This window comes from Colletotrichum destructivum, chromosome 7 (assembly GCF_034447905.1).
Source record: "Colletotrichum destructivum chromosome 7, complete sequence".
Lineage (NCBI taxonomy): Eukaryota > Fungi > Ascomycota > Sordariomycetes > Glomerellales > Glomerellaceae > Colletotrichum > Colletotrichum destructivum.
Window position 1 is genome coordinate 3,534,887 of NC_085902.1, and position 13,002 is coordinate 3,547,888.

General features: G+C 58.1%; 4 protein-coding genes across 4 annotated transcripts; 2 read left to right on the top strand and 2 right to left on the bottom strand.

The window, feature by feature from the left end:
• Positions 1-590: 590 nt before the first annotated feature.
• CDEST_11635 (Putative armadillo-like helical, Rap1 GTPase-GDP dissociation stimulator 1) lies at positions 591-3,242 on the top strand. Its single transcript, XM_062927791.1, has 4 exons — positions 591-1,069; positions 1,130-1,261; positions 1,344-1,598; positions 1,699-3,242. The coding sequence occupies exons 1-4, from the start codon at positions 832-834 to the stop codon at positions 3,204-3,206; spliced, it is 2,133 nt and encodes a 710-aa protein (XP_062783842.1). The 5' UTR covers positions 591-831; the 3' UTR covers positions 3,207-3,242.
• A 122-nt stretch (positions 3,243-3,364) lies between these two features.
• CDEST_11636 (Putative large ribosomal subunit protein eL13) lies at positions 3,365-4,947 on the bottom strand. Its single transcript, XM_062927792.1, has 5 exons — positions 4,834-4,947; positions 4,710-4,743; positions 4,559-4,605; positions 4,303-4,461; positions 3,365-4,219 (listed from the first exon to the last, which is right to left on the bottom strand). Exons 1-5 carry the CDS (start codon positions 4,834-4,836, stop codon positions 3,824-3,826), a joined length of 639 nt encoding a protein of 212 aa, XP_062783843.1. The 5' UTR covers positions 4,837-4,947; the 3' UTR covers positions 3,365-3,823.
• Positions 4,948-6,121: 1,174 nt separating this feature from the next.
• Positions 6,122-7,894, top strand: CDEST_11637 (Putative cytochrome c oxidase assembly protein COX14). The gene is made up of 2 exons (XM_062927793.1): positions 6,122-6,636; positions 6,861-7,894. The coding sequence occupies exons 1-2, from the start codon at positions 6,327-6,329 to the stop codon at positions 7,424-7,426; spliced, it is 876 nt and encodes a 291-aa protein (XP_062783844.1). The 5' UTR covers positions 6,122-6,326; the 3' UTR covers positions 7,427-7,894.
• A 1-nt stretch (position 7,895) lies between these two features.
• Positions 7,896-11,825, bottom strand: CDEST_11638 (uncharacterized protein). Its single transcript, XM_062927794.1, has 2 exons — positions 9,618-11,825; positions 7,896-9,528 (listed from the first exon to the last, which is right to left on the bottom strand). Exons 1-2 carry the CDS (start codon positions 9,717-9,719, stop codon positions 8,584-8,586), a joined length of 1,047 nt encoding a protein of 348 aa, XP_062783845.1. The 5' UTR covers positions 9,720-11,825; the 3' UTR covers positions 7,896-8,583.
• Between the last annotated feature and the right edge of the window lie 1,177 nt (positions 11,826-13,002).

Consider the following 13,002-nt stretch of genomic DNA (forward strand, 5'->3'; position numbering starts at 1 on the left):
GAGCTTAGTGTGTAGGCTGTAGCTACAATCTACTTAGTTAGTTACATAATGTTGATTAGAAGATTGAAGGACTCTACATCTTGAAGCAATAGGATGCTAAACTTGTAAACTATTTCTAGTAAAAAATTTCACGACAGTTATGTGAGAGTGGTGATAAGAATATAATCTGTTTTTTTTTAATACGTTTGGGTTCCATGTCTAAATTTAGCTAGACGCAAACAAACACAGTCACACTCGGCCACCTAGGGCAGGTTTGCATTGAAAGAGGTATACACTTGAAGTCAATGCAATAAATAAAGCGACCTATGAGTTAGGCAGCACCAGTAGGAGCATGTCGCAGCCTCCCCAGCGGCGGCCGGCGTCCGGGCCGCCAGGCAGCATCAGGACCGCATCAGGGCCGAAAACCACGCCGACTAGAACCCCACTCTGACACATGGCCCTAAAGCCAATCACCTGTGGCGGCTGCATTACCTCCCGACTCCACCACAGTGAGCACACCCCCCTGGCCCCCCCACCGGTCGCCAAACGTCCACACGGAAAGGGAAAGGAGCTCGTCCCGGCCGCTACTCATCCCCATCTCCGGGCAGCAGCAGCACATCGGGAGACATACATACCAACCAACGGACCAGCCAGCCAACCAATCGCGAACCCCCGCGGATTCCGGCTTCTCACCAAAAGAAGGGCATCCTGTGTATGAGGCGGAACAGAAGAACCGAGACTCGCCCAGCCAGCCTTCCCTTCATCTCCCTCTTTCCCTTCTCTCTCATCATAGCTAAGGACGCTCGAAGCACTGGAGACGAAGGGACGCGCAAGGGCAGTTAGTCCGTCATCATGGACGAAGAGGCACCTCAACATCAGCTATCCAACGGCACAATGCTCACACCGGACGCCATCGCAGACCTGCTCTCCTCCGCCTCGGCATGGGCTGATCCTGGATCCGAGAGCCAGAGCCGCGCGCACAGGACGGCCCTGCTGGGCGACGTGCTGTTCACAGCAAAGCAGCTATGGAATGTCGGCAGCGAGGAGCTTGATGCCGTGGCCGAGAAGCTGGGTGACGGGAGTCGAGACGGTGAGGAATTCCTTCTTGTCACATAAGAGAAGGAAAGGGTTGCTGACATATCCGTCGTAGCTTCATGGAGACGGCCGCTAGGAGAGTCGGGCATCCTGGACTTCTTCCTCTCCATCATCGCCACACAAGGCCTCCGTCCGGAATTGAAGAAGCATATGCTCCGTCTCATCGGCAACTCCTGTGCCGACACGGGTATGGCGCTAAAAACTCACCCCCCCTTCCCTAGGGGCCTCAGGCTTCACTCACACGCTGGAAGGCTGACTTGATCGCTCAGATGAAAACCGCGAAAAGGTCGTCGCCTCGGGCGCCCTCGCCCCCATCATCGGATTCCTCGCCGATGACGCCGCCTTCCTCTTTGCTGTTCCTGTCCTCTACAACATCCTCGTCGACTACGAGCCCGCCCAAGCCCAGGCCAGCGCGGAGTCCTTGACATTGCATCTTGTGGACTTGCTCGCTAGCACGCGCCTCGCCGACGCCCCGCACCTCGTCGACATCGTCGTCAAGATCCTTGCTCTGCTTGCCACTCACGGTAAGTCTCTCACTTTCCCATCTATCTTCTTCTTCGACACCGGGAAGGGGGGGCAGGGATAGAAAATGAGAAAAAGACGATGGCTAACCTCCATCCCCAGAAACCGAGGCAACCCTGGCACCCTCGCAGACACCAGCTGTCCTCCTCACGCTGGCCCTCGCGCCCACGACTGACGCCGAGGATTTTGTCTCCCTCACCGCCGTCGCCCTCGCCTACCTCACCCACGCGCCCGTCCAGGCCGCTTTTATTGCCACGAGCTCCGTCCCTATGCTGCTGGACACCCTGTACCACCTCCAGACCCAGCTGGACGCTCTCCAGATCGAGGACGCAGACGCCGCCGTCCAGCTCCGGGCGCTCCCGCAGTCCTTCATCCAGGTCCTCGCCGACATCTCCTACGCCGACGAGTTCCCCCTCCGCCACCCGCTTGGCTCCCCCGTCCTCGACACCCTCCAGTCATGGCTGTCCCTGCCCAACCCTCACCTCCGCGCCGCCGCCTGTCTCTGTCTCGGCAACGTAGCCCGCTCCGACGAGGCCTCCTTCGCCCTTGTCCGCGACAGCGCCGTCCACCTCCCGCTCGTCGCCCTTGTCCGCGACGCCACCGACTCCCAGCTCCTCCACTCCGCCCTCTCCTTCCTCAAGAACCTTGCCATCCCCTCTCAGAACAAGCCCGTTCTCGGCGACGCCGGCCTTCTCGACCCGGACGTCCTCCCCCGCGTCTGGGCCCTCGACGCGAACCCCCAGGTCCAATTCTCCGCCGTCTCCCTCGCCCGCCTCCTCCTCGTCAACACCCCGCCCAACGTCCGCCGCCTCTGCGCCCCGCTGAGCCCGGACCCCTTGTCCCCTTCGCACGAGACGACGCAGCTTCACCGCCTCCTCGACATCTTCGCCCGCTCCGACGCCGAGCACACAAGGACCGAGGCCGCCCGCGCCGCCGCAGTCGTCTGCCGTGTGCTGCACACCACCCCGATCCCCCCCGTCCTGCCAGACTGGGACCCCTCCGAAGACGGCTACGTCTTCCGGCCCGAGAAGCCGCTGTCGCCCGCGGCCCTCGCCGAGGCTGAGGGCGACGGCAGCACCAAGCGGCGGGCCAAGTTCTACCGCCAGCACGCCGGGTTGAACAAGGCCCTCGCCTTCCTCGTTACGCAGACGCGCTTCCCCGTGCTGCGCAGCGAGGCCTGGTTCGTCTTCGCCCTCATGTGCCGCGCCAAGGACGGCGCCGACGTCGTCATCCGCACGCTGCAGGTTGCCGGCGCGTTTGAGGCGCTGACAGAGGCCATCACGGGGCGGACGTTCGCCGCCGCAGAAGAAGCGCGGGACGGGGTCAGGGCGATCGAGGAAGGCCCGGCCGGCGCTGGGCAGGCGGCGGTTGTCAGTGGCGGGAGCAATGCCGCGATGGTGGAGGGTTTGGGGTTGGAGCCGCAGCAGGCTGACCCGTCGCAGGCGGCGGGCATGAAGAAGGTGGATCGGGAGAATGGCCTGGTCATGGTCACGGAATTGGTCAAGAATCACGCCGACGAGCTGCCGGCGGGGAGGAGGGCAGCGTTTGAAGACATGTTGAGGGAGGGCAGCGAGATGCTCGTGGATGAGAAGGGTAAGGCAAATGCTTGATCATGTAGAACCCCAACAAAATCAAAATATTGACACACCCCCCGCTCGAAAGCCACGATTGCCGTGATGTTCCAAATGTCAATCTGGGGTAACGACCAACAGGACCTGGCTCAGTGTCTTGTTCATCAGATCACAATTCACAAGGACAGGGACGCAGGTGGGAAATAAAAGCAATCGAATCAATCCTTAGTCTACTCCAGTCACCTTGACCCATGATACACGTCACGTCGTCTTCGTACGATGCGTCTTCCTAAAAACTCCGTCATGCGACGACGTGGAGGGGGGAAGAGGGGGGGAGGGAAGGTTGAGGGCAACCGACACAGGCGGGCGTGATCAATGCAATAGTTTCTTTATGACCTTGTCCTGAGTGTGTATCTCTCATTTCCACTGAAACCCACGCCAGGCCAGAAGACAAACCCGACTTCCGAAGAACTTTTTTTCTTCCCTTCCTCGAAAGTGTTTTTTAACGCGTCGAAAAGCGGCAGCAGCCGAAAAACCCATTTCCATGCAGTGTAGCTGCACTAGCCGCAGCAGCATCGAACAAAACCGCCCCCCGACGCCACAAGAGACGATAGCAGAGCAGCAGCAGCGGTGGTAGCAGAGGCTGAGACGTGCGCTTATTTCTTGGCAGCCTCGGCCTCGGCCGCATCGCGGGCACGCTTCTCGCGCTTGCCCAGGTTGCGGGCCTCGCTTCTCGCGAGACGGAGCTTGCGGTAGGCACCGCCCTCGATGGCCTTGGGGACGTCGGACTTGGAGATCTCGGAGAAGCCGGAGGCGACCTTCTCGATGGGGAGGGCGTTGGCGAGGTTCTGGACGGTCTCGGTGTTGGCGAGGTCGACCTTGGAGTCGCCCTGCTTGACCTTGTTGGAACGGCGGGGGAAGACGACGAGGCGCTCCTTGTAGGCCTTGAGGCGGGCAACGTTGGCGGCAAGGGACTCCTCGCTCAGGTTCTTGCGGCGGCCATCAACGGAGATACCGATGGTGGGAGCGTAAAGGCGGGGGATGCCAGCGGCCTACGGTAAGTGTTAGGACTTGATACTTTCGGCAGACACCAGAAAATTGGTGACTCCGTCATTTCTTCCAGAGATGATCGTACCTTGAGCTCGTCGAGGGTGAAACCGCGGCCGGCACGGACCTTACGGTTGTAGCGGATCGAGGGGCATCTCACGACGGGGCGGAGGAGGTCGGTGGGACGGGGAGCGACCTTAGCAGCCTTGGCCTGACGGGCGACACGGCGGCTGTGCTTCTTGCCGGCCTGTTGTGATGTTCCAAGTCAGATCCTGCCTTTTCCAAACCAAAAAGAGTTTTCCCCCCAATTTCCCGGAGTGTTCCTGCGCGCGAGCGAATCATACCTGGTCGAAGTGCGTCCGGACCCGGCGCTGCCAATCCTTGCGGAAATCTGTTCAAAAGTTCTGTCAGTCCAAGTGTCTTGGTGAAGAACGAAGTCGTCGTCGAAGTTGTCGTCGTCGTCGTCGCCTATTGCGGGAGGAGGGAGTTGCTCACGGTTGTGGGGGATCTGCTGGTTGTGTGCGATCGCCTGTGGAAAAGAATCACATTGTCAGCATTCTGCGATGCGATGCGATGCCTTTGACAGCGAGAGTCTATCGGGAGGCGCGTATCGACATACCATTGTGCCTGTATTGAGCGATCAAGGGGGTTAGTAGTCCGGATGGGCCGTCGTCGAGATGCTGCTGAACGCTTCGAAATTTCCTGGAGGGACAAGTCAAAATCTCAAGAAGGGCATGAAAACCCTACGAGAGAAGGTACGTACTGAACGCAATTGTTGATTGGGTCGTGGGGTCCACCCACGGTGGCGGCGAGGCACAGGCGACGGGAGAACCATGATCCGCTTGGTCTGCAACGGTTCCGTGTGGCTGGTAGGCTGCAGGCTTTTCAGTAGTGCATGGGGTACGTGCGGGAGAGGTCGCTGGGCTCCTCCACACGTGACCTACTGATTGGGGGCAACACTCGGAAATCTATATAAGGACCGCTTTCCAGGGCGGCTACTCTTCTTGAAAATTTTAGAAGGTATACTTACCTTATTCAGTAGTCTGGGGATCAAGAAATCCGGACTGCAGAGAGGGAGGCCTGCATTGCACATCGCGGAGTCGACCTCTCTCGATTGCCCTTCGGGGCCATCGTGGGTGCAATTTTTGATGTATACCGTTTTCATTATGTGCTCTGCCGTGTGCAGGGTCATGAAGAAGACGTCACGGCGTCTTGGGAAGCTTCGTCACCTGAGATGTTTTGACGTTTAGGCCTTGATACAAGCTCTTCTGCGCAACCCAATTGTTACTGCTTGCTGAGTTGGCTGCCTTCATTCTTGTCCCGTGACCATCTGAGCAGATTGTCCAAGTGCAAAGGATAGAGGCCTCCCCAAACGAGGCCGCCAAACCCGTATCTAATACTATGATTATGATTTCTCGTAAGGGGGAAAAGCAGTGTGATTCCAGTTGTGATGATGGGAGATCAGATGCACGAAATTTGATCAAGCAGCACCTTTTTCCGATGATCTCACTCACCGTGGCCTGATTTTCCGTGGCCTGTTTGCCCTAATGTCTTCTATGCCTGCCGGTTTGCTTTAGAACCTCATCATCTTCGCGTGCTATCGACCTGGTCTCAGAATTTGCCGTCTCCAGCATGAACATCGTCAGCCTCTGCCTCAAGTAGTCAATTCTCCCTTAACAATAAGAAAAGAAAGAAAGAAAAGAAGTCATTTGACATCCGGTTCCCAGATGCCAACAGCTGTCCCTACCAGAAGCTTCAAGTCCCCCAACTCTTGAACATTTCTCGTACCACTCTCGCCCGGAAAAAGCCGCACCAGTCAAATGCCGCCAAAAAAAGCGTGCAAGACGCCGCAGTGGAGACCACCCATCCAATTCGTAGGTCGACAGTAGCAGAGAGAGAGATAGAGAGAGAGAGAGAGCTCCAAAAAATCTCATGACAAGCCCATCCCGATTCCCCCGTGCTCCGGAACCCGCGTAGAGCAACGACGACGAACCGATCGTCTACCGCCACGAACACCTCGACCCCCAGTTCTCTCCCACCCGCCTATCCCCGTCGTATCTCACAGTCGAAACGAAAAGCCCGTTGCAGCGACCGGACAGAACGACAAGGACAATGGCATCCAGAACAGGCGGTCCCCGGAGCGCCTCGGACGCCACGCGCTTCACCTCGACCACCCCGCACGCCGCCTCCAAGAACACTCCCACATCGACGACGGCGGCAGCGGCGGCGACACCACAGGCCCCTAAGTTCCCCGGCCGGCAACCGGGCGAGTCCCCCGAGGAGCGCGTCCGCCGCCTTCGCGCCGCCCACGAGGCCGCCCGCGCGGCGCAGACCTCGAGCGTCGACCGCGTCATCGGCGGCAGCCGTCGCCTCTTTGACTTTGCGCACAAGTTCACAGTCCTCGGCCTCGTCAGCTTCACGGGTACGTCTTGTCGTCTTGCGTGCATGCCTTCCTTCCGTCTAGTCTTGACCCCGAATACTGGTTTCTTTTCCATGACCCTTGTGGTCCCTGAGGAAAAGAGTCGCCACTCGAGGGGGGAGGGGGGGCGGGAAAGAGAGAAAGCGAAGCTAGAAGACAAGGCACTTGAAGGAGAAGGATTTGCACCACGACAATACAGAATGCTAACGCTCACAACCCCCTCGCAGCCATCGCAGGCCTCGTATCCGTCTACTCCGTCTACGACATGGTGACCTACAACAAGCAGCGTCGTAACGATTTCATCGAGGCCCAGCGCAAGATGGAGGAGGACTCCCTCGCCTCGGCCCGCATCGCCTTCATCAACGGCACCGCCACCGACGCCCAGGTCACCCTCGTCGAGGAGGCCAACACTCTCGCCCGCGAGACCGGTGTCAAGCTGCCGCCCCTGCTGTCCGCGCCCACCGTCACCACCCAGGCCGAGAAGATATTTGGAAAGGGCGGCGGCCAGCAACAGCAGCAGCAACAGCAGCACGAGAACGCCTTCTCCGCCGAATCATCACCGGACCTCGCCGCCACCGCCGCGCCTCCCGCACAGAAGAAGAGCAGCTGGTGGCCCTTTGGCGGTTCCTCGTCGGCCGCGCCCCAGAGCCTCGAGGAGAGGAAAGAGCTGCTCCAGGACAAGGCCAAGGCGGCTTTCGAGCGCGAACGGGAGAACCAGCGGCGGGGCGGCGCCCTCGACCAGCTCGGCCTGCCGCAGGAGGAGAAGAAGGCCGAGAAGAAGGGGTGGTGGTAAAGGAAAACGGGTCGTGTGGAGGCTCAAAATCGCCCTCTCATCACCGAGTCTTTTCTTTGCCCCCCCTTCCAACTCCCCCTCCCATCTTCTCCCATTTCATAAAGGAGTGAATTGTGCGGTGACGGATCTATTCTTCTCTTGTTGTAATATGATGTCAGAAGAGAAAACCCCCTGGAGAGCATGCGGTCGGTCTTGTGACGATATTGGTGCGTAGCAGAGAAACTGGGGCTGGAGGTTCAGCTATGGAGGAATACGCAGCCTCTAGAGGTCATCGGCGACGTGTCCTGTGTCTCCATTGAGAAGCCAGGAGGAAGGGAAGGCTTGGGTGTACGAGCGCCAGTTGTACCATTTTCTCCCAGAACCTCTTGCTTTATCAGACGGCAGGGCTGAGGAGACGAGGAGTCACTGTATCATAGTGTAGACAGACTGGATATGCATTAGACGGCGTCCGGTTTGACAAGTTTTGCATGTGGGAAGGGAAAAAAGAACATCATCAACTTTGCATCTCTCAAAGTCTGCCTGATCGTCTCCATTGCGACGTCGATATATATGTTTGGTGGCATCGGGACATTCACAGTCATGAACAGTGCTGGCGCTGTCGCCGCTTGATTATGTCCTCTTGGACCGGTATTATACACAGTTGACCCGCGAAACCGCTTCCAGAATGCGGGTGCCTCCCGAGTCCCCCAGTGGGCCGCGCCGGGCCAGTCGACTCTCCCAGTCGCCAATATGCCATAACCGGAAAACCTATGAACCGAACAAATATGGTATGCGTCCCTCCTTTGGGCCTAAGCGAGTGGAACGATGTGCGCTAAATAGTATGGTATTACCGCCGGCCGAGAGACTTCCTTGTCCCTGGCAAATCCCAAAGTTTGAAACGCCGTAAACGAAAAATGAAAACGCAGCACACGCGCCTTGAGGTACCACCAACAACCTCTTGAGAGCGTCTCGATCAGTCCAAGACAAAGGGACTCACGCGCGCCGACTGCCATTGCGTTAATGGCCTGTCGACCTTTGAGTTCTTCTACCATCCTCGCTTCTCGTTCCCGTCATTTCTTTGTTGCAAGTGCTCGCGGGGTAATTGCTGCCGCAGCGTCATATGAGCCGGGTTTGCCGGCTCTATCAAATTGTCTGTCCGATATACGCCCCACCTCCCTCTACGAGACAATAATGTGGTTGAAGTGACCCGGGACCTTGAGGCGGCACTTCTCGCAGTCGGCACGGTAGCCGATGCTTAAGCTCTTCTTCATGCCGGGCTGCCAGGTCCACGAATTGACCGTGTGCCTGGAGCGGATATGACCCTTGCGGCCGGGCGAAGGGGTGGCGGGCGCCGAGGTGGTCTCGGTGGGCATGGCGTCTACCGTAGTGGTGACCGAATCGTCGCTCATCATGTGTGTGTGGTCCTCGATGTCCATCATGCCGGCGTCGCTGTGGAATCGACCGTCAAGGGATGACTGCTCGAGGCGCATGGTAAGGTTGGAAGGGAATCCGTTGTCAAGGATCATGCCCGGGGGGCTCAAGCTTCCGCTGGCGGCGCGGCTGCTCGAGTCCTCACCTTCGCTGATGGGGGACGGTAAACGGCGATTCTGGACGGCGTGCCAGTCGTCGGTGCCCTCCATAGTGCGTGGGATGCAACGGGACTGGTCGGGGGTGAAGCCGGCGTGCATGTGGCCCATATTCACTACGCCATTGAGATGGCTTATTGCGGGACCCGGGCCACCCCAGGCGCCACCCCGGACCTGGGCGGCAAAGTTTGGCTGGATGGGTGTCGGCATGCGGCCAGTGCCCGAGGCGTGGTGGTCGGCGTGGGTGTGCTGGTTGTGATGGTACTGCTGCTGCTGCGGCAGCGGCACAGGCGGCGGCGACATTGTATCCATCATGTCCATGTCACGGTCGGATTCGGTCAGACCATATGGTGAGGGCTGGCAAGACATGGGCGCCGGGGACGAGGACCAGGGCGAAAAGCGCGAGGCCGGCAGCTCTTCCGAATCGGAGTCGCCCGGTGTCAGGGTGCAGGGAACGGAGCTTAGGGGAACAATGGGCGTAGACCAGAGCTTCGAGGAGGTGGGCGAGGTCCGGAGAGGGAGACATTGGAGGCGTTTCTACGGAAAGACGGTCAGCGGGCGTTCTGAACAGGAAGCAGAGGGAGGGGAGGGAGGGGAAAGGAGAGAGATGCAGACAAGCGTCGTACATTTCTGTGTTCACCGAAGCTCAAGGTGCCGTTGTGCAGGTCCTCGTCGTCGTCGCGTCCCCTCTTCCTGGTAACGTCGGGGTAATGCGGCGTGCCGAACATGGCGAAGATGTGGTAGGGGAAGCTACGGGTATCTGTCTGTGTCTGTATATGTGTCTGTATGTGTGTCTGTGTCTGTATCCGTCTCCGTATCTGATGTGTATATGGGGATCGCAAAGGACGGCCGAGTTGAACGGGAATGGATGGGCGAAGGGTGGCGGTGCAGTTAGCGATGGGCAGCTTCTCGAGTTGGGATCGATTACTGTCGCGATATCCGGTGTTTGATTGATTTGGCCAGCCGGTCGGTTTTGGTGTCAGACGGAAAGGGGAAGAGAGAAATCAAATCAATTAGGAAATAGATGTACTGGTGATGGAAGAAGAAGAAGAAGGATGGCGCCGGGCGTGCCGCGATCGTGGTTGCTGCTGCTGCTGGAGGGAAGGAGGTGCACAGGCTGCCAAGTTGCCCCGGACTGAAGGTGCCGCCAGGGTTGACAGGATTGACGGGGGGTGTATGTGTGAGTGACCGGGTGTGAGTGGCTGGTTGGGAGTGTGGGTTTGGGCGGGTTTTGGGGGGTGGTTGGTTCAAGGTTGGCGGCAGGTGCGCTGCGCTGCGAGAATGACACTGACAATGGGCGTGTCTGTGGTTCTGCGTAGGTCTTCGTGCTTAAGCTCCCGCAAGCGCTGGTCGATCGATGGAGGCAGTGGACATTCGCTGAACTGGCCGGCCTCGTGGGTGCTGCTGATTATTCAGTCGCAAGAATCCGAAATTGGATCGCCGGTGATGGTATTAATTGACTTTGACGTGTGAAAGTCGTCGTCGTTGTCGTCGCCGTCGTTGTCGCAACCCGAAGAGGCAAGGCTTGATCTGCACTGCGCGTGGGCTGTGTGGGCTGGGTGCTGTGGGCTGTGGGCTGTGGGATTCCTGCAGTGTTTCCCCAGATGGCGGGAAATTGCGATTGCAATTTATATTTATATTGCAATAGGTAAATTGATCCGGGACGCCGGTGGCGGTTGAAATGCGCGCAGTCTAAGTCGTGAGTTGCGCCTCTGTCCAGATTTCTCTTTGCGCAACTGGCAGTTTCGTCGTCGTTATGATGCTGCTGCTGGGTCTCTAGGAGAAGTATCCGTAGTACCAAAGGGAAAGAAGGATGAGAAGGAATGAGAAGAGGAGGAGGAATGAGAAGATGAAAAAGACGAAGAAGCCAAACCAGAGTGTCGGGAGGGGAGTGGTCGCAGGTAGGGCGAAGACAGGGAACCATGAAAAAGAATTAAAATATGAATAAGAAGCTGAAGAAAAGATGCAGCAGGCACGACGGCAGCCTTAAGCTGGTGGACGCCACAAAGGGGGTAAGGCGACATGGGGAGGGGAGATAAGTCCCCGAGCGAAAAAGCCAAAGCTCATGTCAGGAAGTGAAAAACAAGAAAAAAAAGAAAGAAATAAGCGAGACCCAGACTCGTCAAGGTTCTTCCCGGACCAACGGTTTAGGGGGCGTGGGACTCACACACAAAGCTCTGTGGATGAGTACACATACCAGCTCTTGAGTGTTGACCGCTGCTTGATGTCTAACTTTGTCAAGGATTGTCGAGGAACCGGGGGGGAAAGACTGGCGTCGAATATTCCAAGGGAGTATCTTCGCGTTGTTTCGCGTACATCGTCCTCGGGGTTGGAATGGATACGGAAGTTGGTAGACAACTTGGGCGAGCATCTCCCCCTCCATCAACTTCTTCGAGACCCGGGTGGCCGATGCCTGTCTCAACGGCTCACGGGTACACGGCAACACGGATCCAGAGAACTTTGGAACTTTGTGCCGGCCGGTTCACCAAGAGGCCTGGGAAACGAACGACGCGGCCGACCCCAGTCCGAGCAACGGTGTCAGTCAACCCCTCCGCCGCTGCCAAGGCGAAGGACGTGGTGTAAAAGGAGCGTCCCACGAAGAACCGTACAGCAACAGAGAACGGCTTTGAAATGCAGGATGATGGGGAGGGGGTTAGGGCCGTCGAGGAGAGAAGGGAATCAGGCAGAGGTCAGGATGCCAGGTGCGATACATTTAGGAAAGTCGAGTTGGAAACCAAAGAGGGCGGCCGAATGATCTTGTTCCGAATAGTTACCATGATCACAGTAAGGCAGAACCTCATCTTCTATCAAGTCAGCCAATACACGTCCATATTTTCCCTCGTCAATCTCACAGCATTTACCGTGTCTACCCTATAACATTACTCATTCCGACGATACTCCTTCCCCCCCCCCACGGAGGGAAGGAAATGCCGCGGTGAGAGGTGAACGGACGCCCATTTTCTGGTTCGTCCCGCCCGTATCCTATCCCCAGCCTGCCTCAGAGATGTCACATGCCCTATCTTCGTCGTTGCTGACGAAGGAGCTGGTGGTGGTAGTGGCGGTGGTGGTGGTGAGGGTGAGGGCTGGTTTCAGACTTGCTTCATGAGATGCCGGGGTGTGGCGGGATCAAGGCGGCTGAATGGGCAGAGCTCGCAAAGAGTGTGAGCGGGCGCCCTTCCGCTACGACCACCGACAACGCGCTTGGAACGAGACGGGAGGCGATTTTTGCCAAATTCACGGTGTTGTTGCATTGCTGGCCGCGCGCCCGCGAGCGTTGTGGCCATTAGATATCATGTACTTGTCGAAGGTTGGGAGTGCGTCGGCCCGGCTTCGGCGGGCGGTGACGTGAACGACGACTCTCCTATCATGACATTCAACTACTCATGATTGGTATGCCGTCGATCACTTCTCTACTGCTCGTCAACGCCGCGTGTTTGTTAGGTCAACCTTCGGTCAACCATTACTCGAGGAGGGCAGCGCCCCGTCGCAACAGATGCCGTCACCTACATCGCCCTCCCTCAACTGGCGACCAATCCAGTTTCCCCACCCCCCTTCTTCCTCCCATTTTCTCTCCTTACACAGTCGCGCCCCCTTGTGACAAGACATGACCACTCTGTTCGGCACCGGGGCGGGGCTGTCGCACAGCTCGACCCGGCCTGAGCATGTCGCGAACCTCGATGCCCAGGATTCGGCTCCTCGAACGAGCACGGAGCAGCGGGGTCCAGAAGACGGCCTGCGTGCGGGCGACCCAGCGCAAGAGGCAGGGGGTAAGAGGAAAACAAGGAGAAGAAAAGAGATTCATGGCGGGAGACGTCCCGCGCTTGGTATCCTGCAGTCTGTTTGACGGTTGATGTCGTAGATTATTGGGTGTCTCGATGCTGCCCTCCCCGTCGTCAACATCGCCGACCCGAGGGGGAGGCCAGCCTGCACCACGGCGAGTATCTCTATCCACAAAGATACCCGGCGCTACTGCCGGTAACCGCCGTCACAGTGCCATCTGGGCTGGGTAAC

Excerpts from the sequence above, each read along its gene's own strand:
- CDEST_11637 (XM_062927793.1), top strand. The coding sequence starts at position 6,327 with ATGGCATCCAGAACAGGCGGTCCCCGGAGCGCCTCGGACGCCACGCGC. Across the intron at positions 6,637-6,860 it reads CGGCCTCGTCAGCTTCACGG|CCATCGCAGGCCTCGTATCC; the intron begins GTACGTCTTGTC and ends ACCCCCTCGCAG.
- CDEST_11635 (XM_062927791.1), top strand. The coding sequence starts at position 832 with ATGGACGAAGAGGCACCTCAACATCAGCTATCCAACGGCACAATGCTC. Across the intron at positions 1,070-1,129 it reads GGGTGACGGGAGTCGAGACG|CTTCATGGAGACGGCCGCTA; the intron begins GTGAGGAATTCC and ends TATCCGTCGTAG. Across the intron at positions 1,262-1,343 it reads CAACTCCTGTGCCGACACGG|ATGAAAACCGCGAAAAGGTC; the intron begins GTATGGCGCTAA and ends TTGATCGCTCAG.
- CDEST_11636 (XM_062927792.1), bottom strand. Across the intron at positions 4,462-4,558 it reads TCCGGACGCACTTCGACCAG|GCCGGCAAGAAGCACAGCCG; the intron begins GTATGATTCGCT and ends ACATCACAACAG. Across the intron at positions 4,220-4,302 it reads TCACCCTCGACGAGCTCAAG|GCCGCTGGCATCCCCCGCCT; the intron begins GTACGATCATCT and ends CACTTACCGTAG.
- CDEST_11638 (XM_062927794.1), bottom strand. The coding sequence starts at position 9,719 with ATGTTCGGCACGCCGCATTACCCCGACGTTACCAGGAAGAGGGGACGC. Across the intron at positions 9,529-9,617 it reads GCTTCGGTGAACACAGAAAT|AAACGCCTCCAATGTCTCCC; the intron begins GTACGACGCTTG and ends GTCTTTCCGTAG.